At 34.9% G+C, this 20,909-nt stretch overlaps 2 protein-coding genes across 3 annotated transcripts in view; both read left to right on the forward strand.

Annotated features, from left to right (window-relative positions):
• Nucleotides 1-20,909, forward strand: part of LOC101901793 (terpene synthase) — a 197,646-nt gene that overhangs the window by 21,017 nt on the left and 155,720 nt on the right. The gene's annotated exons all lie outside the window — the stretch shown is intronic.
• Nucleotides 401-20,096, forward strand: LOC101887444 (EGFR adapter protein). Of its 2 annotated transcripts, none has more exons than XM_011293080.3 (6): nucleotides 401-684; nucleotides 8,842-9,466; nucleotides 9,687-9,813; nucleotides 18,700-18,979; nucleotides 19,039-19,319; nucleotides 19,471-20,096. In XM_011293080.3, exons 2-6 carry the CDS (start codon nucleotides 9,192-9,194, stop codon nucleotides 19,666-19,668), a joined length of 1,161 nt encoding a protein of 386 aa, XP_011291382.1. In that variant the 5' UTR covers nucleotides 401-684; nucleotides 8,842-9,191; the 3' UTR covers nucleotides 19,669-20,096. The 2 variants fall into 2 exon arrangements, with proteins under 2 accessions (XP_011291382.1, XP_058975508.1); XM_059119525.1 differs by lacking the exon at nucleotides 401-684 and adding an exon at nucleotides 3,473-3,611.

The raw sequence follows: 20,909 nt of genomic DNA on the forward strand, positions 1-20,909 counted from the left end.
AAGGCCAGAAGGTCTTCTCATAGAAGGACAGAAGGTCTTCTCATAGAAGCACAGAAGGTCTTCTCATAGAAGGACAGAAGGTCTTCTCATAGAAGGACAGAAGGTCTTCTAATGGAAGGCCAGTAGAGGTCTTCTCATAGAAGGCCAATTGGGTCTTCTCATATAAACATGCACTTCGACCCATTGTGTGACGACAGTAAACGAACGGATTCTCAGCTGTAACGAACGATTAAAACGATGGATGGATGGATGTTTGTTAGTTGGTTGTTTTCTTGCCAGCCTGGCAGGCCAGGCCAGGTTGTTGCTGTTTTGCCTCTTTTTTCTGTTGCCTGTGGCCTATAGTGAGTAGTATATGTATCAAATGTATTTTCGTATTTTCCTTTAGTTCATTGCTCCAACTCTTTCGGTACGAACGTGTGTGGCGGGCGGATGCCGTTCATGAAAAACAAATTTACATCGCTCCGATTCGGTTAACTCGCTCAAATGCGTGCGTGCGGATAGACAGTGAACACCGAAAAAAAAAACATGCCGAGCAAAGTGGTAAAGAAGTGGGGGAAACACCAGTCAGTACCACCGCTGAGATAGAGTTCATCAAAAGAATCATAAAAACAATCGAACTACTGGCGCTGTAAATCAACGTTTGTTATTGACCACGAATTGTGAATGGCTAAGCGGCGCCCAACGGTAATCATGTGGCGTTTGTTGTTTTTCTAATAATTTAATAATTGCCTATGTGTGCGGGATAAAATTCTAAGGAAAACAAGGTACCAGCCCGCATAAAACACCATTAAGGAGTGAGTTTTTTTTTTTTTCATACGAAAGAAGAATTCTCAGTGTTGCCCATGCATCAACTTCCCATGGCATGCCATGTAATGGGCCAAAAACCAGGAACACCAACAGTGTTGTTCTTCTTCAGTGTGCCCCCACCACCACCACCTGGTGTAGGTAGAGAATGAAAAGAAATCATTGAGGCGCAAATCATTAATAAAAAAAATACCTCAAAAGGGAAAATGGTAAAAAAGAATTAAAAATGCAACAGCAACAACACCAACAACAACAACTCATTAACAGCTGAAGTTCATCTTTGCTTGGTCACCAACAGCAGCCGCAATTGCTGCTGCTCCTGTTTTGCTCTGCAGCAAGTGGAGTGGTGTTCTGTGCTAAAACAACCAAGTGTCAGAGTGAACAACAACAATAACAGTAACAACAATGGATACAAGAAACCTTTATTTTCTTTTTGTTGAACAAGTTTTTACATATAAAATGGTATCTACATACCTCCTATATTTATGTACGTTGTAAAGTACTTACATGTGAACGCAATACACACAGGCGAACGCACACAAACACTCATACACCCATCGAGACATTCTCAGGGAGATAGGACATTCTGTGATGGGAGAAACAGAAAACCTGTTGCACAGCAACCAATCAGACAATCATACGACAGGGATGGGAGTTTGTAATTTCAATTGAAAGAAGATGGTTCTTGTCATAGAAGGCCAGAAGGTCTTCTTATGGAGGGCCAGAAGGTCTGCTCCTAAAAGATGAGAAGCTCTTCTCAGAAAAGACCAGAAGCTCCTCTCCTAGAAGTCTAGAAAATTTTTTCTCAGAAGATATACGAAGAAGGCCATAGGGTCTTCTTATAGAAGGCCAGAAGGTCTTCTCGTAGAAGGCACAAAAGACTTCTCGTAGAAGGCACAAAAAACTTCTCAAAGAAGATCAGAAGGTCTTCTCATGGAAGGCCAGAAGGTCTTCTCGTAGAAGGCCAGAAGGTATTTTTATAGGAGGCCAGAAGGTCTTCTTATAGGAGGCCAGAAGGTCTTCTTATAGGAAGCCAGAAGGTCTTCTCATAGAAGACCAGAAGGTCTTCTCATAGAAGCCCAAAAGGTCTTCTCATAGAAGCCCAAAAGGTCTTCTCACAGATGGCCAGCAGGTCTTCTCTTCATATAGGATGCCAGAAGGTCTTCTCGTAGAAGGCCAGAAGGTCTTCTCATAGAAGGCCAGTAGGTTTTCTCATAGAAGGCCAGTAGGTCTTCTCATAAAAGGCCAGTAGGTCTTCTCACAGAAGGCCAGAAGGTCTTCTCGTAGAAGGCCAGAAAGTCTTCCCACAGAAGGCCAGGATCTCTTCTCATGGAAGGCCAGAAGGTCTTCTCGGAGGCCAGAAGGTCTGCTCGTAAAAGGCCAGAAGGTCTTCGCATAGAAGACCAGAGGGTCTTCGCATAGAAGGCCAGAAGGTCTTCTCTTAGAAGCCCAAAAGGTCTTCTCACAGATGGCCAGCAGGTCTTCTCTTAGAAGGCCAGCAGGTTTTCTCTTAGTAGACCAGAGGGTCTTCTCATAGAAGGCCAGAAGGTCTTTACATGGAAGGCCAGAAGGTCTTCTCTTCGAAGGGCAGAAGGTCTTCTCTTAGAAGCCCAAAAGGTCTTCTCACAGATGGCCAGCAGGTCTTCTCTTAGAAGGCCAGCAGGTCTTCTCTTAGAAGGCCAGCAGGTTTTCTCTTAGAAGGCCAGCAGGTCTTCTCTTAGAAGGCCAGCAGGTCTTCTCTTAGAAGGCCAGCAGGCCTTCTCTTAGAAGGCCAGCAGGTCTTCTCTTAGAAGGCCAGGAGGTCTTCTCTTAGAAGGCCAGCAGGTCTTCTCTTAGAAGGCCAGCAGGTCTTCTCACATATGGCCAGCAGGTCTTCTCTTAGAAGGCCAGCAGGTCTTCTCTTAGAAGGCCAGCAGGCCTTCTCTAAGAAGGCCATAAGGCCTGCTCATAAAAGGCCAGAAGTCACAAGGATAAGATTTCTACAGTTCTTATATTAATGGAATCACTTCTCTCGACCTTCAAAGTATTTTCGATTTTCTAAAAAAATCGAATTTAGAAAGTTATTTAATCAACAGCAACACATCAATCGAAAAAAATAACCTTTTAAATTTCAATTTTCCATCCCTGCCAATACCACCAACTGACATTCTCTATGAGAGAGAGAGAGTGTGTCATAGAGATAGCGGCAATGTAAGGAGAAGGTGTTACTGGCTTTTGTACATGAGAGTGTGTTATTTTTCTTGTTCTTCTTCCTCTTCTTATTCCACTTGTATTTCCTATGAGAAAAATGTGGCCAATAGAGGTTAGTTACAGCAATGAATAAAAAACAACAACAGCAAAACATAAGTGTCGGCTAAAGAAATGAAGTGAACCACACACAGACACACTCTCGCACTAACTCAAGAGCACATCATCAACAGTAAAATGAAAATCCCCACAGTTTATTGTATTTGTATCATTCACTCTGAGTTTAGTAATGCAATCAATCTGAAGAGAAACAAATGTTGTAAGGCTCAGAGACAAAAAAGAAACGAAGGAATAAAAAAAACGCGACGGAACGCAACAAAACTAGTGTTTATTACAAAAAATAAAAAAAAAATAAAGGAATAAAGTGTAAGAAAATCTGTGTAGAAAATTATCCATCAGCATTGTTGCGCTGAGACATGCAAGAAAGCCAGCAAAAAATAACGAAAATAAAACCGGAAAGCTGGGAAAATATCTGGTCTTGTCGTCGCTCTCTCTCTCACAAAAGAATTACCGGATTTCATTGACCAACAAAGTTTTAGTTGTGTTTGGCCTGCAACGATGTAATTTAACCGGAATCTAAGCCAACGCATAAAAATCTTGAACGAATTATACACATTATTATAGCTACAGTGGTTAAAAATAAGCCTCGTGACAAGTGTTAAAGAAATTAAGAATTTAAAAATTAAAATAATAGAATTAAAGGAAATAAATAAAAATTAAAATAAAAAAAATAAAAAATAAAAATTATATAAACTAAAATTGTGTTTTAATAAAAAATATAAAATAAAGATTAAATTACAAATATGAAAATAAATAAATGGCGTGAAAAGGCGTGAAACATACAAGCAATATGACTTGAAAATTAATCGAAAAAAGTATTATTTAATAATAATAATAATAATAATAATAATAATAATAATAATAATAATAATAATAATAATAATAATAATAATAATAATAATAATAATAATAATAATAATAATAATAATAATAATAATAATAATAATAATAATAAAAATAATAATAATAATAATAATAATAATAATAATAATAATAATAATAATAATAACAATAATAAAATAATAATAATAATCAAGATAAAATTTTTATAAGTGGATATTAAATTGTGTTCATATATTTTAAAATAATAAAGAAATTATCTAAAAGAAGGGAAAATATGTTATAAAAAAATATATTTTATGAACCGTTCAAATATTAAAACATAAAAAAACAACAACCATTTCAAAAGTGTTCTCAAGTATGGACAATTTTTAAACATTTTTCTAATTGAACTGCGAACGTGAGATCTTTACCTGATTATCAATTACTCAACAAAAACAAGTTAAAAAAAGTATCAGTCGGTTTTGTCGACAGACGTATACCCTCAGCCAATTTATTTTGACTTCTATTATTAAAATTGTTGACCCTCTATGAAGTATGTTCCAAATGAATGGGCAAATTTTGACCATTTCTTATCGGAACTAAATAAATGTGATATAAAGATTGCGACGTGATCTTTGTGGGTGAGGTACCAGAAGGGGTTGGCAGATTTATGTTATCTTTACAACAGATCTTGTGTTAGCAAAACTATTTGAATGTGTGAAATTTGAAGAGAACCGGATGCTTATACGGATTTTATGATCGTTTTGGTTATTTCAAAACTTTGACCCTTTGTGGGGGAGGTATCAGAAGGAATGGTCCGATCTCTACCATCTTTATAACAGATCTTGTGTTGATGGAAATATTGAGATGTACCAAAAGTCTGAATATTTTCGCGTTTTATGAGCTTTATGGATATTCAAAATGTTGACCCTTTGTGGGAGAGGTACCAGAAGGTGTGGACCGATATATTTCATCTTCACAACAGACTTTGTGTTAATAAAAATGTTCTGATGTGTGAAATATGATTCTTATTTCGTATTTTATAAACGTTTTGATTATTCAAAACTTTGACCCTTTGTGGGGAAGGTACCAGAAGGAATGATCCGATATATCCCATCTTCATAGCAGATCTTGTATTAGAAGAAATAATGGTATGTGGGAAACACGAGGGGAGATGGATGATTATTTCGGATTTTATGATCGTTTTGGTTATTCAGAACTTTGACCCTTTGTGTGGGAGGTACCAGAACGAATGGTCCCATCGCTTCTATATTTATAATAGATCTTATGTTGATGCAAATATTGAGCTGTGCCAAGTCTCAATGAAATCGGGTGTTAATTTCGCGTTTTATGAGTTTCATGAATATTCAAAATTTTGAACCTTTGTGGCGGAGGTACCAGAAGGAGTGGACCGATATATCCCATCTTCACACCAAACCTTGGATTAATAAAAATACTGTGATGTGTGTAATTTTAAGACAATCGGACACTTACATCACATTATATAATAGTTATAATTATTCAGAATGTTGACCCTTTGTGGGGTAAGTACCAGAAGGAGTGGACCGATATTGCCCATTTTCGCATTAATATCCACACGGAATCTTGCTCCCTCAGGAAGCATTTTTCAAAAACAATTTAAGACAAATCATTTTCGAGAGGAAATCCTACTGGATCTTTTTCGTACCTTGTGCACCCTATTTGTTGTGTAAATTAGTGCCTTTATTTCTTAAAAATATTAGGAATCCGGAATAAAAAATTAAAATATTTGGACTTTAATATATGTGTTGAATGTTAATAAGTCTATGGAGCAACATAAAAGTTTGAAACTACGATCCTGAATGGCCAATTTTACCAATGTTTCTTGGTCGTTTTTTTTAATCAATTATTGAAATAAAATGCAAAAATAATTAAAAAAAAACACTGTATACATTAATAACTAATTGAAAATGTGGCATAACTTTGGGGTTTTCCAAAATTTCCCCCAAGAGATTTTTCTGGAGGAAAATACGATAAGAACCTCTTCTAATCAGAGATCCCCTGTCAAAATAGTTCACACCACGTTAACCTCCATTAGGAGGATTTACTAAATCTGGTAAACGTATTACTAGCTTTAAAATTATGTCAATCTGAATACCTTTTAAATCTCAAATATTTTTTTTGTATTTATCCCGTCGATTACGAAGGCCAAGTGCAGAGCATAAAAACACCTTTTCTTTGAAAAAAAAAATAATTCCGAAAAATCGTCTTAAGTTGCCACGCCTCTGTAATCTCTATTCCTAGATATGTCTATATTTCAAAAATTAAAATCCTAAATTCAAGTACCCATTCTTTGTCTTTTTTGACAGATCAATGTTATCGATTATTAATGTGAACTCATTTTTTTTGTTTGCTGTTGATTTCCTATCTGATTTGAAGTGTTTTTCTTTATTGTCGTATCATGTCATGCGTGTGTGTGTGTGCGTTCATTCCCTTCTTCTGGTAAGTGCCCTTTTCCGCCTGACGGAACTCACGCATTATTTGTTTATCCAAATCTTCTATTGTTGTTGTTATTTTTGTCGTTGGTGCTATTGTAAAGTGGAGTTGATGATTTGTTTGAGTATTTTTTGACAGTTGCCTGATTACACACAATTAATCAGCAGTGGTAGCGCGATAATGATTTACAACTTTTTAATAATGAAAATATGTCAAAATTTATGATGAAAGGTGATGACATGCTTTCGAATGGACATTGTCTTGGGGAAGGAGGGTGATTAGAAAAAAAGGGGAAAATTGGTAGATAACAAAGATAGGAATATATGTTTTTAAACATTTTAAAAATATCAGTTCTTTTGAAATCATTTTCAAAAGTCTTTATTTACAGACTAACCGTCTCTTCTTAGAAATACGTGATCTGCACGCGTTTCATGTTTTTTAATTAAAAGCCACAAATAGTATTAAAAAAGTATTAATTAATCGTGCCGTGTGAACTCCTTTATTCGTGTACGTAATTTTGAGATCGAACACCGTAATTTTTTGCAATGGGAACATGATATTAGATACTTCAACGTCAAAAGTCGTGTAATCGAAAGTCGAATTATGGATCCCTACTTTGACGACCTTTGTGATGAAAATAAACTGTCACTGAGATTTCCTTCAGGGGTCAGATGGGATATATCGGTCCACCCCTTCTGGTACTTCACGCACAAAGGGTCAACATTTTGAAAATTCGTAAAGCTCATAAAAGACGAAATTAACATCCAAATCCATTCAGACTTGGCACATCTCAATATTTCCATCAACACATGATCTGTTAAAATTGAATACTTCGGTCCGCTATGTCGGTTACCTCAAGCATATTTCCATATTTTCTAAAACAAATTGCACATATTTCATATAAGGTGTAGGTAATAGTCGATATAGTCCAAATCTGGCACGTTGTAACATTTATATCAGTCTTAGGTCAGATACGAATTGGTCAATATTGACCAACTGCTTCGGACCTCCCTCATAAAGAGTCAAAACCGACTCATACTAATTTAATTGTTTTTAAATAACAAAGACCTAAAATTTGCGCCAATTTCCACAACAAATAGGGCACACAAGACACGAAAAAGACCCATTCGCGTTGCCATCTTCGAAGTTTATTTTTTCTCAATTATTGATGATTGGAAGAATAAAATCAGATATTCAGCGGATATTAAAAAAGTAGTTCGGCCTGGCCTAACTTTGAATGCCCACCACCATTTGGAACGAATTTGGCAATTTTCCAAAAAAAAAAAATGAAATCCGTTAAAAATACTGTTAAAATCTTAAAAATATCGAATGTAGGCGTTATATTAGGGCCTAAACGAGGACGTGAACCTGCATAGCCATCTTTTGTCATAAGCCAATACAATATTCAAATACGAAACTTGAAAAAAAAATCGGTGTAGCTAAAATCATCAAAATACCGAATATAGGGAGGTACCATTATATGGGGGCTATTTGAAGACGTGGACCTGCGCAGATAATTTTCTGTGATAGGCTGTAGTATCCATTACGAACTTCAAATACGAAATTGGAAACAATTCCGGTGAATAATGTCGCTAAAATGAACAATATTCCAAATATCGGGAGATACCGCTATATGGGGGCTTTACGAAGACGTGGACCTGCACATAAACTTTTCTGTCATAGGCTGTAGTATCTATTACGAACTTCAAATACGAAATTGGAAACAATTCCGGCAAATAATGTCGCTTAAATCACCAAAATACAGAAAATATTGAGGTACAATTATATGGGGGGTATACCAAAACGTGAACCTACATGGCCCATTTTCTATACGAAAAGTCCTGCAGACATAATATACATTTGAGTAAAATTTTGTCAACTTACTTCATTTCGTTCGGAAGCTAGAGTGATTTCCACAGACGAGCGGACATCGCTAAATCGACATAAATCTAATTTTATGTTGATCAAGAATATATGTACTTAGTGGGGTCAAAAATGTATATTTCGAGGTGTAACAAACGGAATGACAAATTTAATATAACTTCCATCCCATGAAGACGGGTTTAAAATAACTCTTTAAATTTGCACAACAAATAGGGCACACGAGATACGAAAAAGGCTCATTAGTGTTGCCATATTCACATATTATTACTCCTCACTTATTCATGATTAGAGGAATAATCTCTCCAGAAAAATGCCTTCGTGGGAACAGAATTCCAAACGAATATTCATTTGGGATACAGGGTGTCCTGGGAGGTGGTAATTAAAAATATTTGTTTATGGATGCAGGTCCATGTAGTCCTTGAAAACAATCCAATTACCCTGAAAGTCCATTAAAATATGATCAAACAATTCAAGAACAATTAAAGTTATTTCCAAAAAAACAAACATTAATTTTTACTATTAAGCAACAAAATCCGCTACCTATTACAGAGATTCCGACCTTCCTCCATTGATGAAAAAATGCTGACATTTCAATTGAACATTAATATATTTACAAACAAACATGCACGTGGATAAATAAACAAACAATTTTAATTGAAATTGATATGAAAAAAGAGTGAAAACAATTAATAGTGAAATGATTGAAACAATTAACATCAACAACAACAAAAACAACAATAATAAAAATAACAATAAAATCAGAATATGTACAACGTGACAATTCAATTGTTATGCGCCACACGAACAAACACTTCAGCAAGTCATCAATGACATCGTCACCAACATCATTACCATATCAATAAAAAATACAGCAGCAGCACCAACAACAACTACCACAAATGATTTGCTCCGGTGGAAGTCTACAAAATAAGGCTATAGCCGGGAAAAAGAACAACATCATGCAAGATATACGATTACGCATGGAAAACCATCAACATCATCATCACCACCATCATAATACGACACCACCGTCACCTGCGACCCATCACCTCCAACATCAGTATCAGAACCAACAACCACATCACGTGTCGTCATCATCACATCACATGGCCAGCAGTTTGGGAAGACGCTCAACGCCGAATACCATTCAGGCTTTACCTCAAATTAGCATTGGGTAGGTTATGGCTCACATACAGTGTTTACACACACACGCATATATGTATGAGTGTGTGTGTAATAAAATATTTATTTATTAACATATATCCTCCTTTGCATGGGAGCCACCTCCATCCACTAGCATTCATCCATGGCCGAAAGCTAAATACCATCAACAAATATTAAATATTTATTTAAATGTTTATTTTTATTTCCTCCCATTTTGCTTTGCTTTGCAGTTGCAATGAAGACGCCAACATTGTGAAACATCATCCGCATCAGGTCCCATTGTCACCCAGTTCCGAGGAGGATAATTCAGTCACGGAAATGAATAATTGTCGGCGTCTATTGGATAAACCGCCATTGGTAAGGACAACTAGATTTTTTAAATATTTTACATTAAGAAACCTCAAAAGGAATCTACGAAACTGTCTTTGGAAACTTTTAAAGGAATCTACGGAATTTTCTTTGGAGACAGATGATGTGCTGATTTTTTCGAAAAAAAAACTCTTCCAAAATCTTAGTGTTTCCTCACAACGCGAGCATTTAATCAGCACAATCTTAAAAAAATAACAGTTTCGTAAGAAATCGCTCTCTCTCTCTTCCCATAAACAAAAATCTCTCTCAGAAAATAACTCGGAGAGAACGAATGCTCTCAAAATTGCATTCCCTTTTGAAAAATCTCGATTGCAAAACTAATAGGAAACACCAGATACGAAAAAAGCCCATTGGCGTTGCCATATTCGCAAATTATTTCTCCTCGAATAATCATAATTGGAGGAATGATCTCTCGAGAAAAATGCTTTACATGGAAGGCAAATTGGCGCGGATATTCATAATTGAGTTAACATTTTTTCTTCGAGTTGTTATGACTTCCCCGATGAATGTTCTACTCACGAAAAACTTAAATTTCTCTCATGAGGACCTAAACAAATTCATGTAGCCCTTTAAATATACATGGACTCTGATAGTCCATCAGGGACAATAGTAATTGTTGAAAAACTCCGATGGTCATTTGAACATGTTTTTTAAAAAATACAACTAATCTCTTAGAAATATTCAACAAAGGGCTCCAAGTCCTTATTAAAAAGTTTACAAAACCCCAAGAGTTATTCTAACAATTAGAGAAGCAGTAAATTCGGGGCCGGAACGAAATTTTCAAAAAAAAAAAAAAAATAATAAAAACTCTGTTAAGATTTTATAAATAACGAATATAGTCGTATTGGGCTCTATACGGAGACATGGACCTCATCAAAATACCGAATATAGGGAGGTACGGTTATATCAGGGCAATACGAAGACTTGGACCTGTATAGACAATTTTCTATCACAGCCTGTAGTAGCTATTAGGATCTTCAAATACGACATTTCAAACAATATAGGGAGGTACCGATATATGGGGGCTATATAAAAACCTGAACCTGCACAGGCAATTTTCTGTCATAGGCTCCATTACAGACTTCAAATACCAAATTTAAAACAATTCCGGTAAATAATGTCGCTTAAATCACCAAAATCCGAAAATAGGGCGGTGTCTTTATATGAGGGCAATACGAAGGCGTGGACCTCCACGGGCAATTTTTTGTCATAGGCTGTAGTATCCATTACGAACTTCAAATAGAAAATTTAAAACATTTCCGGTAAATAATGTCGCCCAAATTCGACAAAATACCGAATATAGGGATGTATTGTTATATCGGGGCTACACGAAGACCTGGACCTGCACAGACAATTTTCTGCCATAGGCTGTAGCATCCATTTCGAACTTCAAATACCAAATTTGAAACAATTCCGGTGAATTATGTCGCTAAAATCATCAAAATACCGAATATCGGGAGGTACCATTATATGGGGGCTATACGAAGACGTGGACCTGCCCAGACAATGATTTTCACAGACGGATGGACTTCGCTAAATCGACATAGAATTTTATGCTGATCAAGAATATATATACTTTTTGGGATCTAAAATTTATATTTCGAGGTGTTACAAATAGAATGACGAACTTAATATACCCTCCATACTATGTATGGTGGAGGGTATACAAATCTAATGTAGACTGATCGTCAGTCGACCTGCGTATCCCTAATTTGAATGTGTTCACACGACGGACGAGTCTACAATACGGAAAGCCCATGATTAAATTAAGAATGTAAAGTCATTCAATCATCTTTTTACGATTTTTTTCCAAAATTATTCATTTCACAAAATCTCAGTTAAAAGCCCATTGTATACACAGATATCAGAGATGGAATCTTGATTTTTTTTTATTCTGTGAAATTTGACTAGGTAAATTACAGAAAATGCAGAGATGGATAGTGTTATTTAAAATGACTGACATGTGTTTACCATGGAAACGACCTGATTTCTATTAGATCTACCTTCTGGCCTTTTGTAGAGGTACTTTCGAAACTTGTCGGAAAGAGGAGTTCAGGGCCTCAAAGTGTGATTTCTGAATATATCTTCCGTCCATCGGGACTCTTTTCTAGTCAGCAAAAATCGTCTACGCATTTTTAAAATCAAAAATAGACTAATCGATAGTCGACCTACGCTTCCCTTTTTTGAATGTGTTCACACAACGGACGAGTCTACGATTGGAAATGACTTCTGAAATGTGATTTCTGAATATGTCTTCCGGGCTTGACATTGCTGTGTGATTTTGGAATTTCGATCAGCTTCTGTTATACTTTGACGATATATTCCCCTTTCAGAATGTCCATCAGGACTCCTTTCTAGTCGCCAAAGTCGTCTCGGCATTTTTAAAATCAAAAGTAGACTAATCGATAGTCGACCTATGCATCCCTAATTTGAATGTGTTCACACGACGGACGAGTCTACGATACGAAATGACTTGAGCTCTACTAGAACCAACCTTCTGGCCTTTTGTAGGTGTATTTTGTTGACCTCTCGGAAAGTTGAGCTCCTGACCCCCAAGAGAGGTTTATACATATCTTCCATCTTTTACATTGATGCGTGATTTTAAAATTTCGGCTGGCTTTCAATATATGTTGAGGAAACATTCCCCTTTCGGAATCCTCATAAAGACACCTTTCTAGCCTGGTTCTGAAAAAAGTTTTATATATTTCTGTTAGTCTCAAAAAATCAAGTGCAGCCTAAAGATTCCCTACACACCCATACATAAATTTCTCCACATTCTCACCTCCATATCTAGACATTTTTTAATAATACCTTTTTGTGAAAACTAGGCGTTGCAATGTTGTAATGATGATGGCAAATGCGCAAATCTGTAAAAAAAAATCTAAACTATGTTGTTGTTGTTGTTTACTCCCCGACTCAGCTACATGGAATTGTACATTTGTAGGCACACACCAACAAATATACTTATTAACATATCTGCTGCATATCTGTTTACCTTCCTCCCCGAATGGTGGTAGGTATGTCAATACGTCGCTCGAGTCGTTGATGCTCCATTTCTTGAGGCAACTCTTTACATGGCAGGAACAACTTGGCACAGTTTTGTATGTTTATGGCATTTTGTTGCTGTTTTTTGTTCTTGTTGTTGTTACAATGTTGGCCATCATTATGTAAAGATGGTTGTATTTGTGTGAATTAGTGTCCTAGTAGTAGGTGTAGGTGTTCACCGCCACATCCTCCCCCTCCTGTTCAGACATTTATCCCCAAGTCCACAATTGTCGACACAACAGGTAAACATCAAAGGAAACATTACTTTTGTTGTAACGGCAGCGAGAGTCAACAACAACAACAACGTCACAAAGGAGAGCACAACATTAACACTTTTGTGTCAAACATCTGGGCTCGAGGACAACATTAAGTCAGACATAACGGCATTCTTTTTTGTTGTTTTTGCTCATTCACAACTCAATTGAATTGTGTTGGCTTTGTTGAAAAAGGCAAAATATGTCGTATCTCTCTCTTTGTAATTATGTAATTTGTTTAAGCCAGCAACGAGAATCTAGAGGTTAAATCTTAATGACCTAAACCTAAAAGCGACTTTATATGATTCATATGAATATGAAATCATCTAAAACATAGCGCAATAAAAAAAATTTCAATCAGATTTTCAAAATCAGATTAAATGTCAAAATTTGTTTAAATTTATTTCACTCTGTGATTCTAATCACAATAAGTATTCTAGATAATCAGCTGTTATAAATGGTGTGCATTTCAATTTTTAAAAATAACAATCCAATAGGCTTTTAACAGTAAAAGAAATTATTATTTATTAATTATTATGGAAGAAAAATACAGGAAAATGCATCAGCATTTGGAAACATTTTCATGTTAGCAATTTTTAATTTTTTTCAAAAATAAGTCGATTTGTATATGTTTGTTTGTATATTATACAACGCCAATCGGATGTTGTTATGCTATGAATTTTAACAATTTTTACAAATTTTAATAATTTTTCATTGAAAAATTTCAATTCCCAAATCGGTTTGACATTTGATTGTCTCAGCAGCGATTGCCTGCATTCTTCTACCATGCTTATTATACTAAACTGCTAGGAAATAGGGATACTTAAATCGACTTTCCAATTAACGAAATTCGACTTATGTATCTCTATACTTTTGATGTTAAAGTTGTATAACTCTACCTCTTTATCTCAAGGGAATGGAGGAAAGGCTTCGACAGCGGCAACAACAACAAGAATTCCACAGAGTTTTTTGTTGTTGTTGTAGTACCTCCTACTAGTGTATTAGTTCTGATTCCTCTCAACCTGGTCCTTCTTCCATCTTTAAATTCAAAAAGGAAACAAGCCTGTATAGTTTGTGTGGTTGGGCAGTGAAAGAGCCCAATACGAATTGACGCGGTCGCATGGTTCGGATCTCAAATTTGCCAAAACTGCTCGGGCTTGTCGAGGCAGCTCTTGTTCTTCAGCTTCGATAGAAGAGATAGAAATATGTAAACAGGTCGTTAGAATTTCGACGTATCATGGTAGAAGAATAGAGGTGATGCATTGGGAACGCTTGGAAACATTGATATGTCAAAAAATTTTAAATGTGTTTTCAAAAATAAGTAGATTTTTATAAACGATAATCGGAAATTGTTGTGATATGCGTTTTTCAAATATTTTAACGAATTTAAATATTTTTGTCATTCAAAATTTTCCATTCGATGCGTTTTCCTGCATTCTTCTATCATGCGACGTATGTCATGTGAAATAAAAAACAATTAAAAAATGGTCATATAGGTATTCAAGTCATTATCGATCTAGTGATCACTATTTTAATTACCATATCGAATGTGTTTTCAAAAATAAGTAGATTTTTATAATCGATAATCGGCAATTGTTATGATATGCATTTTTCAAATATTTTAACGAATTTAAATATTTTTTTCATTCAAAATTTTCCATTCGATGCGTTTTCCTGCATTCTTCTATCATGCGACGTATGTCATGTGAAATAAAAAACAATTAAAAAATGGTCATATAGGTATTAAAGTCATTATCGATCTATTGGTCACTATTTTGATTACCATATTGATGTGTAGATTTCCTTTGACGGGATATTTTCAACGGTTGCAATGTTTTGCCAATATGACTTTCTAGCTATTGCTCTGTTCAAGAACCTGAAAGAACGTGAACATTATACGAATAAAAACGATTTTTTTCTTTATGATATTGAAAAAATGGGAAAAATTAGTAGAGACTTGCGGGTTGTGGAACCGAGCTTATATAAAACCCATTCCGTCTCTCAGTGCAAAACCTCATCCCGTGGTACAACTAATACAGTTTATTATTTCATGGCATCAGTCTCTGACATTTTTCCAAAAAAATGCAAAAAGGTTTTTCAGAATCATTTATTTATGGCCATCAAACCCCTTAAAACCCATTAGGCTTTATCGAGAGCCCTTATCCCCTTGCAATATCTTCAATATTACAAAACAAAGTTCCCCTCCACAAAATGTTGTTCATTTCTTATTTTCCCAAAAAAAAAAAAAAAAAACTGAATCATTTAACCAGTTAACTACATCCCCAAGCATGCATGCATGCCTGCATGCAACAGCCAAAAAAAGAGAGAACAAACTATTTTTCAACAGTTTATTGTAATTTCTTTTTAAATATTACAAAACTCCATGAATATGTTATCCGGCAGCACAAAAAAAAACTAGAAAATGAAATGAAAATATGAGGGGAGAATGTTTTTGATGATGAATGCCAACTACCCATCCCTGCGTCTCTCTCTCCCCATTCCTACAAAAAAGGATAACTTTACAATCTTTACAATTACACTAAAGTTCGACGACTTTATTGTTTAGTAGTGTGCCGGAAAGCTATGAGGATACTGAACAGCGGAATTGTGTTGGCTTTTTGACCGAGTTGTGTGTTCCGGAGAGGTTGGAGAATGAATGCTACTGCTGCCGTTGTATGGCAGGTAGCGTTGATGGCATTTTTTTCTGGCAAAAACTTCCATTGTTTTCATTTGTATCTGCTGTTCAAGCGGGGGATTTGGAGGAGGAGGAAGAGCATATGGGGAAGGATGTGTGTTGTACAATGTTTCCTTTTGTATGCTTCCTACGTCACTGCAACAGGACAACTCTATTGTTATTATGGCCATGCATTGTTATGACATCCACATCATGGTCGACATAGGTAATCTGGGGTGAAAGTGTTTTGTGCATTCAGCCAAACATTGTATGAATGAAAACCAAAAACAGGCCATAGGAACATGGTGTGGGTTGGGCATGGAATGAGAAATTAATTATTCTAGTTGCAACAATACATAATTGATCGATTTGCAAAGCAAAAATGTAGGTGGGTTGTTGGCATGGAATTGAAAATTTAATTCCTGGGAAAATAAAACAAAACTTTAAAGATAAAAATTTTTAAAACTTAAATTATTTTCAGCCATATCCAGTAGTCTGCCAATTTCTTAACTTTAAAGTCATTATCGACCCATAGATCCTTAATTCGAGAAAAAAAAAACTTTAATAGAAGAATTTCTGAATGGACTAGTTTCATTATGTCAAAAGATACTGAATGTGAACGAAACACAAATATGGAAACAGGCGTTCAAATTTCACGTATGTCATGCGAAACAAAATATAAAGCTGGTCACGTGGGATTTTCAAGCCATTATCGATCTATTGATCACTAGATAGATTAAACAAATATTAAAATCGTTATCGATCAAGTGATCCCTATTTGGGTTAAAACTGTTAAAACATCGATTTAAGAAATCAAACATTTCGACTTAAAGATCCCTAATATTCAAGTCGTTATCGATCGAGTGGTACCTAGTTGGGTTAAAACCTCGATTTATAAAAACAAACGGCGTTCAAATTTTACGTATGTCATGCGAAACAAAATATATAAATATAAAGGGATTTTCAACTCATTATCGATCTATTGATCACTAGATGGATTAAACTAATATTGAAGTCGTTATCGATCAAGTGATCCCTGTTTGGTTAAGCACTGTTAAAACGTCGATCTATAAAATCAAACATATCGACCTATAGATCCCGAATATTCAAGTCGTTATCGATCGAGTGATCCCTAGTTGGGTTAACACCACAATTTATGAAAACAAACGGGTAAGCGACGACATAAAATTGCATTCAGGGAAATTGAAACATTTTTTTTAAATTTTAGGGCCTGGTTTTTATGACGATAAGAAATTTATGCCGAAAGAAAAACACTATTCCTAATAAGTTTTTCAAGTTTCTGATATTTTGAGAGAAACTTTGGAAAAATATGTTTGGAATGAAACTTGTGGTTCGCATTTCGTTTCGTATAGTCATAAATAAACAGGCTCTAAATAATTTTCAGCCATAAAAGGCAATTCCTTAACTTTAAAACCGTTATCGACCTATATTAATTTAATATAATAAATATAATAATTCGAACTTTGAATAACTTCCACCATTTGAAACGAATTTGGTAATTTTCAAAAAATTAAATCTGTTAAAATCTTAAAAAAACTAAATATACCATTATGTTAGGGTCTATATGACGACGTGGACCTGCATACGTAATTTTTGTCATAAGCCATTTCAATATTCAAATGCGAAAATTGGAAAAAAAATCGGTGAATAATGTCGCTAACATCATCAAAATACCGAATACCGGGAGGTCTCGTTATATGGGGGCTATACGAAGACGTGGGCCTGCACACAAAATTTTCTGTCATAGGCTGTAGTATCAATTGCGAACTTCAAATACCAAATTTGAAACAATTCCGGTGAATAATGTCGCTAACATCATCAAAATACCGAATATCGGGAGCTACCATTATATGGGGGCTATACTAAACCGTGAATCTACATCGCCCATTTTCAATACCAAAGTCCTGCCGACTACATTTCGTTCGAAGCTAGAGTGGATTCCAAATACGGGTAGACGGACGTGGGGTGTTACAAACGGAATGACGAATCGTTATCGATCTATTGATCCCTAGTTGGAAAAAACATCGGTTTATGAAATCAAATGTATCAACAATTTCTGTATCAACTTTTACTAGTTTCATTATGTCGAAAGAAACTGAAAGCGAACGAAGCAGAAATATGAAAACAGGTCCTTAAAGTTGCCAAATATGTCATGTGAAATAAAAAAAAAACGAATACAACTGTCATAGGATATATAGGTCGTTGTCGATCTATTTATCCCTAATTGGTTTAGAAGTGGTCTAAACGCGCTCTTTTCCGTTTGTATTTATGCAGGGATGCTCAAAAAGAAACATCTCTTTTCAGTCAAATTTCTCTTTGCTTATTTAAATCAAGAACAAAACAGTGTTAAGTCATTATTTATACAAATATTTTTTATCCATTTGCTTTATAAATTATTTAGGCAAACATTCATGTTAAAAATAATTAAATTGAATCGTAAAATATAAAGAAAAACAGAATTTTAATTTTCTCTTAAATTATCTCTTTTTTCTGTTCATGTTCTAGAACACGGTTTTGAGCACCGCTGATTTATGTGACGAGGTTCTAGGGATCAATAGATCGATAATGAACGGGGATCAATAGATCTAATCCAAAAAGGAATCGATAGATCGATAACGATTAAAATACATCGGGGTTTCAATCCAACTAGGGATCAATAGACCGATATAGACCTGAATATTATAAAGGACAGTTTATTTAATTTTGTTTATTTCGCACGACATATTATTTCACTTTAACGACCTGTTGCCATTATTTCCATTCAGGAAATATTAAATAATTCCTTAACATTAACAATTTTTTTGAAATCAGTTACACAATCCCCCAACTTAAATTTTCCTTTTTTTCCTCAACTTAAATTTTCCTTTTTTCCCATTCCAGGTTAAACGTCTCACCATGGGCATGGGTTTGAAAAGAACCACCGAAGACAGCAGACCATTGGTCCACACCACACCTCCCTCCCTCAATTCATATACATCGACGCACAACTTCTCCGATGGCTATGTAAATGAAGCAATTTGTGATCCAGATAAATTCATATCAACACGATTCGGCGATTCGTGTCGTCAGTCCCTAACCGATCTTAAGAGTTCTCAATGCTTTACCGAACAGAATACGGAATTTGGCTATCAAAAATCCTTTCTAAGGAAAACTTGTAGTGGTGAGAAAACCAAGAAATTTGATTCGAAAAAGAAAACTTTACAAAATTTCTTCTTACAGCCAACTCAAGTCCCAAAATAATATCGCCCAGTGGGACATTACGTGTCGAGGGTCTTAGTCTGGCCGAACAGAAAGAACTGAAAGGTGCTCCATGGTTCCAGGCCGGCATTCCGCGTGAAATATCACTTGAGGTCTTATCGAAACAACCACCCGGCTCATTTTTAGTTAGGCAAAGTAATACAAAACCCGGATGTTTTGCATTATCACTACGTGTACCTCCGCCAGCGCCCAAAGTTGCTCATTACTTGATTTTGAAGACTCCAAATGGTTATAAAATTAAGGTGGGTATTGCTCTGTTGCAGAATCTGCAAGAATCTTTTAGTTTTACTAGTTTTGCTGACTTCAATCCTATCAAAAATCAGAATTCAAAAATTTTTATAAAATAATTAATTATTTTTTTTTTTTCCTTCTTAAAATCTGTTTTTCTTCTAGGGGTTTACCAAGGAATTTTCCTCATTGCGAGCCCTCATCACCCACCATTCGGTAATGCCAGAATTGTTGCCGGTGCCTTTAAATCTGCCACGACCCCAAACGAATATGTCACACAACAGTACACGGGATAGAGGGAATTTCGATACCTATGGATCTTTGAATGATTTCCATAAAATGATGGATGATTTGAATGTCTGATATGCAAAACCTGACAAAAAATGGACTTAAACTATCACCACCATGAAGAAACGCAACAAGAATTTTCAAAATATAAATAATATGGGCCAATAGGAAACATAAATTACAATGTATGATAAAAAAAAAAAAACAAATTATTATTAATTTTATAAAAATGCTAAAATTTAATTTTTTTGGCAAAATAGTTATAAATTTAATTTTATTTTGCAATGCCTTTTCTTAATTTTATTGTTTCTTAGCAAAAAAAATGTTAAAAACACTCAATTGTAGCTATGGAAAATATAATATTTACTACAAATCATAAACTGTGAATAAACTGTTAACAGTATGCATTAATTAGATACGTTCGCATTGTTCGTTTTATATATGTAATTAGGTGTTTAATTCAAATTCTTTGAAACAAAAAAATGGACTTACTTGTTTAAAATTATTAAAAGAGAAAAAAAAAAAAACAAAATAACCGTATATATTATGGAATTACTATGTTAAATAAAATATATGAAATAAATTACACATTTATACTTTAACAATAGTTTTTGTTTTTTTAGAAAATTAGCTAGAATGTATAAAAAACCAAATTAATCATTAGAGCCAACATAAAACAAGTGTAGTTGGCAATTTAAACGCATTTTAGATTAAATAATCAAATAACACATGATGTTTGTGTGCTCTTGCCCGTTACAGCTGTTTCTATGCAAAAGCTATAAAACCCATGTCGACCTATAGACTCCTAACAAGCGAAAAACTTCTAAACACACAGAAAATTTGGTTAAATATTCCATGATATTTGTCGTTATTCTGCGAAACAGCGTTACAGCTGTTTCTATGCAAAACAAAATGAACAAAGCTATAAAACCCATGTCGACCTATAGACCCCTAACAAGCGAAAAACTTCTAAACACACAGAAAATTTGATTATATTCTATAATTTTTGTCGTTATCCTGCAATACATACCTCTTTCTCATAGGCTTTGCGGCATTTAAATATATTTAATTTCCCTTTTTATAAAAATAACGCAAAATAATCATGGCAGCCAACATACAACATGTGAAGCAATATAAAAACATCTTAACATTAAGCAATAAAACCCCTAATGACCTATAGACCCCCAATTGGCAAAAAAATGTCTCGAAAAGACAGGGAAATTAACAAAAAAATCCAAAAACTTTTGTCTACCTACACATCCCTAATTAGCAAAAAATACAACAGAATAAATTCAAAATGAATGAAATTTAGACTA

This window comes from Musca domestica, unplaced genomic scaffold, assembly GCF_030504385.1.
Source record: "Musca domestica strain aabys unplaced genomic scaffold, Musca_domestica.polishedcontigs.V.1.1 15, whole genome shotgun sequence".
Lineage (NCBI taxonomy): Eukaryota > Metazoa > Arthropoda > Insecta > Diptera > Muscidae > Musca > Musca domestica.

Bases quoted from the DNA above. Each gene is read 5' to 3' on its own strand.
- LOC101887444 (XM_011293080.3), top strand. From the start codon at position 9,192: ATGATTTGCTCCGGTGGAAGTCTACAAAATAAGGCTATAGCCGGGAAA. The intron at 9,467-9,686 runs GTAGGTTATGGC...TTTGCTTTGCAG, and splicing joins TTACCTCAAATTAGCATTGG to TTGCAATGAAGACGCCAACA. The intron at 9,814-18,699 runs GTAAGGACAACT...TTCCCATTCCAG, and splicing joins TATTGGATAAACCGCCATTG to GTTAAACGTCTCACCATGGG.